The sequence below is a fragment of the Girardinichthys multiradiatus genome, chromosome 8 (genome assembly GCF_021462225.1).
Source record: "Girardinichthys multiradiatus isolate DD_20200921_A chromosome 8, DD_fGirMul_XY1, whole genome shotgun sequence".
Lineage (NCBI taxonomy): Eukaryota > Metazoa > Chordata > Actinopteri > Cyprinodontiformes > Goodeidae > Girardinichthys > Girardinichthys multiradiatus.
The window spans coordinates 6,017,350-6,026,742 of NC_061801.1; the positions used below are offsets into that span (position 1 = coordinate 6,017,350).

General features: G+C 41.1%; 2 protein-coding genes across 3 annotated transcripts in view; one reads left to right on the plus strand and one right to left on the minus strand.

Moving 5' to 3' along the window:
* The window catches only part of septin5b (septin 5b), a 76,141-nt gene extending 69,363 nt beyond the window's left edge, over nt 1-6,778 (minus strand). Inside the window, exons 1-2 of one of the 2 annotated variants that reach the window (XM_047372818.1) lie at nt 6,645-6,778; nt 5,059-5,192 (exon numbers count right to left, since the gene is read on the minus strand). In XM_047372818.1, coding sequence (XP_047228774.1) covers nt 5,059-5,087 — 29 coding nt within the window. In that variant the 5' untranslated portion in view covers nt 5,088-5,192; nt 6,645-6,778. The remainder of the gene's footprint in view (nt 1-5,058; nt 5,193-6,644) is intronic. The other variant, XM_047372820.1, reaches the window with a different exon arrangement.
* Nucleotides 6,779-6,882: 104 nt separating this feature from the next.
* On the plus strand, nt 6,883-7,550 carry cldn5b (claudin 5b). Its single transcript, XM_047372822.1, has one exon. It carries the CDS (start codon nt 6,895-6,897, stop codon nt 7,540-7,542), a length of 648 nt encoding a protein of 215 aa, XP_047228778.1. The 5' UTR covers nt 6,883-6,894; the 3' UTR covers nt 7,543-7,550.
* Nucleotides 7,551-9,393: the final 1,843 nt, after the last annotated feature.

Sequence of the window (9,393 nt, forward strand, 5' to 3'; positions counted from 1 at the left end):
ACATTTTGGCCTTATCTGTCCACGTATTTGCTGGGCCATGTTTCTCCAAAATGGAAACAGGACTTAACAATGGCTTTCCTTTTTCCACTCATAGGTTAGTTTTGCAGTACACGACTAATAGTGGTTCTGTCAAAAGATTCTCCCACCTGAGCTGTGGATCACTGTGGCTCCTTCAGAGTTACCATGGGCCTCTTAGGTGCTTCACCGATTAATGCTCTCCCTGGCTAGCCTGCCAGTTGTGCTGTACTCTCCCCATTTTCACATGATGGAATAAATATTTATCTGTGAGATGTTAAAAATGTGGGAAATTGTTTTACAACCTAACCTACTTTTAAACATCTTCACAACTTTCTCCCTGACCTGTCCGTGTTGTCCTGTTTTGGTTAATTCTGCTTTGCAAACATGCTCATACCATGTAATGGCATTCCCCTTTTGTGCGCTTACAGCCATTTTAAAGTTCTTAAACATCAGCACCAGTATAGATTGTAGGAAGAGAAGAGCGGAAGCATCCAGCTTCAGACAGCAACATTCTATAGCTGGAAAAAGCAGATTCAGTTCATTCATGTGGGAATAAGACACATTGTGTGCTAGATTTGCTACTCGGTGGTGTCGGCAGCATCCAGCAACAAATCTGTGCAAAGACCTGAAACTGAAGCTATGAGTGATCAAAGAACAACCAGTACAGAAAGTGACTGGAAGAGTCATCAGAATTTTATTCCTGACAAAAATGCCTTTTCCTTCCTTTTCATAATTGTTTGCTACCTTATATTAGTTTACACATAAAATGACATAAAATCTCAATGAAATACAATGAAGTTGTAAAGTTGAAGGCGGGGGCCGTACATGGCACAGTGGGAAAAGATTTTTAATTAGTTTAAGCAGGGTAAAAGAGAGGAAATACCAAAATATAAAAAAACCTTTAGCATTTAGAAGAGCTGGTAAAAACTCATTGTGAAACACTGACCCATCCACATTGCTTTATGTTGTTGACTTGCTATATAACATGGCAATACAGAAGGTAAACCTCCACTCGGCTGACTCAAAATAGATGTTTTCAATCTTACAGCCTCAAGATGGAGGATGTAGTTTTTAGAGTAGCTATAAACATTCATCCAAAGAAAGAGAAGCGGAAGCATCTGGCTTGAGTCTGCTGGCACATCCACTGTCTCAGCGTTAATTAAGACACATTCCTTGCTGTTTTTAACCAATAGGAGCACAGCAATCATGGCCCATTCACTTGCTACGTGACATCATGACATATTCTACTTCATGTGCTTGTGTGTGTTTGTGTTTTCGCACACACATAAATAGGATTTCCGGACAAAGAGATGATTGGGTTTTCCTGGAGGAAGGATTTTTTTTTTGGTCAACTTACAGACATCCACTTTAGGCTGAAAGTGGACATCAGTATGTATGTAATGCCAACAAGTTAGTTACAGTCTTAGCAGATAGATTATTTCCTACCCCACATTTGTATTTACTGGGCTCATAAGTTTATATACCCTGGCAGAGTTTCAGATTTTTAGGTAGTTTTTCATAATGATACATTACTGGTCAAAGGTTTTAGAGACACTTTCTCATTTAATGGCTTTCTTTATGTTTATGACTATTTACATTGTACATAGATTCTCATTGAAGGCATCAAAACAGTGAATGGACTTATTTAAGTAGCAAATAAAAACTGTAAAAGAACTTTAAATATGTTTTATTTTAGATTCCTTAAAGTAGCCACCCTTTGCTGTGATGACTGAAATATTAACCTTTGGCCGTCTCTCAATTAACCTCTAAGAAGTTCTTTCAAGACTCTTTGATATTTCAGATGACCATCTCATGAAGATCATGGTGAGAATGCCAAGAGATCAAAGCAGTCATCAAAGCAAAGGTTGCCAAAAAATCTAAAATCTAAAAATTATTTCACACTTTTTGTTTACTACATAATTCCATGTGTTCATTCACAGTTTTGCTGCCTTTGATGATAATCTACAATTTAAATAGCTATGAAAATAAAGAAGTCCATTAAGTGAGAAATTTTATCTAAAACCTTTGACTGGTAGTGTAATACAACTTTTTTTTGTTGTTGTGTTTGCTCTTTTTAAATCATGACAATAAAAACTACCCAGATGACCCCAATCAAATGTCTACATAATCCCCTTTTAGTTGCTCCTTTAACATCAATGACAGCCAGAAGTCATGAGAGAAACCTTTTTAAATGAGGCTCTTTTTTTCTTCAGAGGGTAAAGCTGTCCAGTTTTGGCAAAAAGAATCCAGTTCCTGTGAACTCTTGGTCTGTCTTTCTTAAACTGCACGTTTGAGAAAGTGGCTCCATGGTACTTGGGGTCAGGATACTGAGATGGCCAATCGAGAACATTCACCTTTTCTCCTCCTGTAGCCACTAACAGGTCATCTTGGCCTTGTGTTTTGGATCATTGTCTTGTTGGAACGTCCAAATACACACATTTTCCTTCAGTATTTTCAAGTTTCCAAGTTTCACAGTAGGAACAATTTACATTTCTTCACAGGCCTAGTTGATTGGTGTCCTTTTTCTGTTATTTTAGCCTTCAGGCACAGTTTGTGATTTGTACATAGTAAAATTATATTTCAGTTTGACCTGCAGGCCATTGTGGTCCCTAATATTATTGTAGTATCTGTTTAAGGCACAGTTTGAACTATTCAGATGGAACAAGAAGTGACAAAGAGACACAGCCTGGATGAAAACTCCGGATGGAGGTCCAGATGGTGGAACTTCACAAGGACACAATTTCATGGTCTTTTCGGCACTTTCTAGTCCGACTTTATCATCCACAAGACAGTTTTCTGCACTCTTAAGTTCTATTGTTCAACCAAACCTCATTTACCACCTGAGCAGTCTGACCCAAACGGCTCAGCTGTTGGCTGACTTGAAATCAGGCCAATGAAATAACAAGCAATCTAACCAGGATCTTCAGCATACATATCTTTTGATTTTGAGATTTGTGGCATAGTGGCATAGTGGCCTTTATTGTCAGTCAGGAGACGAACCCTGCATTGCTGCGTCGAGGACTAACATCCTCCATACATGAGGCAGCTGCTCTATGTCGCTTCCACAAATAACTAGGTATGAATCAGGCTTTCTACGCCTGATACCAATTAGGCAAGTATTTGAGGATACTGAGTCTCAATTAAATATTTGCAGTTTTTCCAACATAGACTAGCACAGATAATCCTAAAATTATTCATGCTTGTGGTAGATTTTGTTGGGGTGTGGAGTGAGTGATCAGCTCAGACCAACGGTCAGACTCAGAGGAACGACACAGAGACTCTTTCTGCTCGCAGCGAGGGTAATCACACTGATCTGTAGTGGACTACAGAGATGTGATGTCTCGATGAAGTTTATTTTATACAGCAGAGTAAACAGACATATCAGGTTACAAACCGGGGTGCAAGACAGGTCAGGCAGAGTTAGAGAGTGGAAAGAGGATCAGCTGGTTCTGCTTTCGGGTGTTGCAAAACCAGCCGCACATAGACCAAAATAACAATTGAGTGCAGAGTGTTTCAAAACACTAGAATAGAGAAGAAATACATGTGAGTGATAATGGTGAACATCAATGTATATACATTCAACCTAACATATTTAAACTCATAATTTATTTAATTTAACCAAGAAGTTTGTTTCTGATGGTAATGAGACATAATAATAAATAATAAAAAATAATCAAATAATAAAAACTGTGTAAAAGGGGAATTGTTTTTTGAAAAAAAAATCTATATTTACTTCTTAATTTAAAAAAATTACGTGTCGGAAATTATTTATACCCTTTTCCATGGTTATTTATTGTTCTTTTATTTCTTAAATGACAGACGCATCTTGACAACCTTAATTAGTTGAGCTGCAGGAATCTATCCAACCAAGCTGTTCTGTTCTGTGCTTTGTACTCACATAAACAAACACGCAGAGTTTAAACCCAACATTAGGAAATATAGTTGTATGTTTCCAGTATTTAACTTGCACCAGCCAGAGGTCACTCAAAGTCATTTTGGATTGAGAAGGGATCCAAATCTGTCAAATCTCATAGAGTTCCACAGACCTAAGGGGGGATCAAAGCCAAAACCAATTAGAAACCAGAATGGAAATAGTCTAATTTAAGCACAGGGGACATTTAAGTATGGCATGACCATTTCCCCCACTGCTCTCTGAATCCGGAAATCTGAATGCCCAACTTCCTTGTGAAAAATGTAACCCGGAGCACATTCACAAGTGGACTTTTGATGTTGAAAGTTCAAGGAGCATCATTTGGGTCAAAGCAGCTAACTTTGACCTAAATATCTAACTTACACCATTGAACCTAAAACAAAGTTAAAGCTCATTTATTTGAACACTGTGTGGGTCTTTGCAGCTGTGTCTGTTGTGTCAGAAACTTATTTGGCTAAAATGCTGTGTAATGTGTCATCAGCTGGCGCGGATCTCTGATCAAACCCTGCTGCATTCTGGCTCAGGGATCGGACTGACTCAGTGATGGTGATTTCTGTGAGGGCCTCAGTCCCAGCTCCTGCTCCAGTTTTTGAGGTAAGTGGGTCTGAGTGTTAGGGAAAAGAGATGTTATCCCTGAACCACACCTCTTCTTCCTTCCATTTTGTGTTATCTATCAAGGGATCCCATTGGGTGAGTCAACGGAAAGCCCAACAGACTAACTAACCCTTCTAAGTGCACTGTTATGATTCCGACATGTTTGTCTGTATAAGAAAGAATGACTACAGCACTGAGATTGTGTGCTCTAACGGCAGCTGAGTAATTACAGTGGGTGTGACCCATCTCTAATCTGCATGCTTCATTCTTGCTGCAGTAAACATCAGATGTGCCAACATACAAACACTTATCAGTGCAGATTTCCACCCCTCGCATGCCATTTTTAGACTGACCCCTTTTTCTGGCAAAACCTTGATAAGTCACGTGCTTGAACACATTTCCAAAACCTGTCCCTGTGAGTAAGAATATCACACACCAGAATCAGGGAAAACACTTCAAAGCATTCAGCAATTTTCCACAAGAAACATCTAAACGTAAAATCAAACCATATTTACCTTAGAGTGGCCTTCACAGGGCGTTGCATGCTTTTATTGCCCTGAGAGTGGACAACTGAAACTCTCTTTATGCAGTGTTGGACAACTCTCTTCAATGTTGCCTGCAGCTGGTCCAAAATGCTGCTGCCTGTCTGCTAATGGGTAAAAAGCAACACAAGCACATTACCCCCAAATTGTCCTCCCTGCACTAGTTGTTTGTACATTTTAGGATTGATTTTAAGATTAAATTTTGGTTTTTAAATGTTTAAATGGTCAGCCACCTCCTTATCTACAAGCCAGTTCCCAGAAGTTTGAGATCTGAACGTCTGTTGCTTTTAGACGATCCTAAGACTCATCTTGTGACCCGTGGAGAAAGAGCCTTTTCTAAGTTGCTTTGGTTTTTAATTCCAACTAAAGCTTTTATTTACTTTTATTTTTTTAGGGCTGCACGGTGGCGCAGTCGGTAGCACTGTTGCCTTGCAGCAAGAAGGTCCTGTGTTTGACTTTCTCCAGGGTTCTTTCTGCATGGAGTTTGCATGTTCTCCCAGTGCATGCGTGGGTTCTCTCCAGGTACTCCAGCTTCCTCTCACAGTCCAAAAACATGTCTGTTTGGTTAATTAGTCTCTCTAAATTGCGAATGAATGTGTGTCTGTGTTGTCATGCTATGGACTGGTGACCTGTCCAGGCTGTACCCTGCCTCCCGCCCATAGACTGCAGCTTCCTAGCGACCCACTATGAAGGAAGCAGTAGAAATGACCATTTCCTTTTACTAGTTTTTTTTTTTTTTCTGTTTTTAGCTGTTCGTGTTTTTATTTTGTAGTTGTTTATTTGATTTATTAAAGGTGTTTGTGTCTTATTGGTCATTTCTATGGGTTTTGTTTCCTTTCAAATCGTATGGACTCATACAGCACTTTGGTCACTTTGAGTGTGAAAAGTGCTCTATAAATGATTGATTGAAATAGGTTTTACAGTATCTGCAGTGTATAACATAAATAAGGGTTAACAGGTCCAATTAAAAATGAAGTGTCAATCATCTCAATGCCGCAAGTGTCCTTCATCTAATCAAAATACACTCATCAGCCACTTTATTAGGTACACCATGGTATCAGGTTGGATTCCATTTTGCCTTCAGAACTGTCTTAAATCTTCAGGGCATAGATTCAATAAGGTATTTGAAATATTCTTCAGAGATTCATAAAAACATCCCCCACACCATGACACCACCACCACCACCTTGAACCTTGACTTGATGCTGAGAGACAGGAACATGCTGAAGGTGGAGAAAGGAAAGGGAGCCAGATTCAGAGCTACAGTCGTGGATTGCCTCTGTCCTAGAGTGTGACTCAAGTTGCCAGTATAGTATAGAAATCCGAGCCCAACTTCATCATTTAAAAGAACATGGCGCCTCATTCCTTATTATGAGGTTCAAGAAGGGTTGAGATTTGAGCTGTTTTTTATTGAGGTGGGCGGGTTTTAGGTTGTGTTTGGGCTGGAAACTATCAATCATGATGTGATCGTCTGAAATTAATAAGTTGTAATATCTCAGAAACCATTGCAGCACAAACGAACATTTTAACGGCACAAACCAGCAGAAACGAAGCACTAACCTATTTGGCAGATTTTTCTTGTGGGTGGGGTGTCAGTTTCACTCAGCTGATCCAGCGTTCTCGCGCCCGTTCATGTGCGTGACAGATGCTCCCCTCATTAGGCTGACGCAAAGATGCCTCTGCCGCTGATTGGCCCAAAGTTTTGTGTTTTGTCTCTTTTTTAAAAGCTGATCCAGCATTAAAGCCTGAGCAGCACGACCAAAGCATATCTCACCTCTCAGGGACCAGCAGAACGAAGAGAACCACAACCATGTTCGCGGACTGTTTGGAGTCCCTGGGAATGACGCTGTGCGTCGCGGGCTCCCTGTTGGTGATGATCGCCTGCGGGCTTCCCACGTGGAAAGTGAACGCCTTTATCGAGGGCAACATCGTCGTGGCTCAGACCATATGGGACGGGCTGTGGATGTCCTGCGTGGTGCAGAGCACCGGCCACATGCAGTGCAAGATCTACGACTCGGTACTGGCCCTGGCGCAGGACCTGCAGACGGCCCGCGCTCTAACGGTCATCTCCGCCGTGCTGGGGGTCGTGGGGCTGACCGTCACGGTGGCCGGGGCGCAGTGCACCAATTGCATCAAGGACGACGCAGTGAAAAGGAGGGTGGTGTACGCCGGAGGGATCATCTACATCTTCTGCGGGCTCTCTGTGCTGGTGCCCATCTGCTGGATTGCCAACAACATCATCGTGGGCTTCCACGACCCGATGGTGCCTCCTGCTCAGAAGAAGGAGATCGGGGCGTCCATCTACATCGGCTGGGCCGCCGCAGCGCTGCTGCTGTCCGGCGGGACACTGCTGTGCTGCTCCTGCTCCCAAGGAGTCGGTGGCTCCTTTCCCCTCAAACTGGCTCCCACCAAGATCATCACTGTCAACGGGGAGTTTGACAAAAAGCACTATGTCTAACCCGACTAGAGCACTCTGTGTGTGTGTGGGGGGGGGGGGGGGGGGGGGGGGGGGGGGGTAGTCTGGGGAGATGCCCATCCATTTTCGCAGGATCGCTGACTGGGAGTTCCGAAGTTCACAGCGACGGTCCTGTAAAATATGAGTGTTGCTGAGATGAATGTAAATCACTGAGACTCCTCAAGCGGTTTAACCCGCTCTAATCGCATGGCAGCACCGCAGACTGAGGACAATAACGAGATAATTATGGCGTAATTAAGACCTGAAATCTGCTGCCACAGAGGAGGCTCGGATCAGGTCAGTCCTGTTAATATGAGGCTCCTCTCATCATGTGTACTCATGTTGTGATCAGAAGGAATTGTTGTATTTGAATACATGCACATTTTCTACTGTTTTTGTCATTTTGTACAGATTGTTTTTTCCTAATAAACAATAGAGTGAAATAACTGTATTTTCTTATTTATGCTTGATGAGAAGGAGACTATTTTGAAAAATCTATTTTGTTTAAAGAAATATTAATTTATAGAAATTACACCATCACATCTAGAGAGACATGTGGTACAATATATAAAGGAATTATACCGAGCTCGCCATAATCGCAGGCACCTCTTAAGGAACATGTGTAAAATGTCCCGCGTGTTTCCTTAACAAATTCACCAGGGATTATTTTAGAAATTAAAATGTAGCTGTAGTATTTTCTTTAAAAACTTTTTAAATTGACCAGGGTGTCTAGGAGCGTTTAATTAGTAGCATGTGTGTCACAAAGCCACATTTCTATTAGCCCCTCTTTAAAATGGGAAACACAAGAGAACATGCCAGTCAAGTAAGGCAATCGTACATTGGTCTTGAGGTAATGGCCACAAAAAATAAACTCAGGGCCATGTCTAGCTTAAACATAGAAAGCTGCTTCCAGGGTTTAAGCTAAAATCAGAAGTAACATGCAAGTGCAATGAGATAAAAAAATACTATCTTCTATATTCCCCCCCCCCCCTCTTACTCTCTTTCATCCAGTTGTGCAGTTCAGTTTCCTGGGGAAGCCACACCAACACTATCAAAGTCAACATCTAAGATGTTTGCATATGCCTACATGTCGTAAATAGTGGCTTTCAAAAGTCTACACAGCCCTGCTAAAACCCCAGGAGTTTGGAATCAAATGAAAAGCTTTTATTTTATTTTTTTTTTAAAGCCTGGAGGTTCAAAACCCCAAGGCTTCTGCCAGAGAGCCAATGATGAAGAGGGGGTTTATTTTTCAGGATCACGGTGAGTCCAGGCATACATCCAAATTCATGAAAGAATGACTTCACTGGAGGAAACTAAATGTTTTGGAATGGCATAGTTAGTGTCCAGTACTCAATCTGACACAAAATCAACAGGGTTTATCTGAAGAAAGCTGGGGACAAAACATCTGAAAGATCCAGAGAAGCTGTGCGAGGCAGAGTGGACAAATACTCTCAAGTCAAGATGTAAATAACTGATAAACTCTCTCCAAAGAAGACTGAATGCTGAACGTGCATCAGTAAAGTGTTATTTTAAGAGCGCATACTCATACAACTAGCTTATTGCATCATTTTATTGATTTGTTTTATATTTTCCTTGTAAAACATTTATTTTCTAATTGAACTGTACAGGTTTTATTTATTTACATAATAAAAACCAAGTATTTGAACAGGGATGTGTAGATTTATGAGAGCCAGAGCATATCCTCTGTTAGAAAGTGTTTTTTAATTATGAGAAATAAAAAACTGCTCTAAAAGAGTCAGCTTCTGGCTCATACGCACCACCTTCTTAGTCACTTTCAGAAATCCCCTAAAAACCCATGTTTTACAGAAGGTCCTTACTGACCAAAAAGTTGAA

What these genes read in the sequence shown, in the direction of transcription:
- cldn5b (XM_047372822.1), top strand. Translation starts at nt 6,895, where the DNA reads ATGTTCGCGGACTGTTTGGAGTCCCTGGGAATGACGCTGTGCGTCGCG.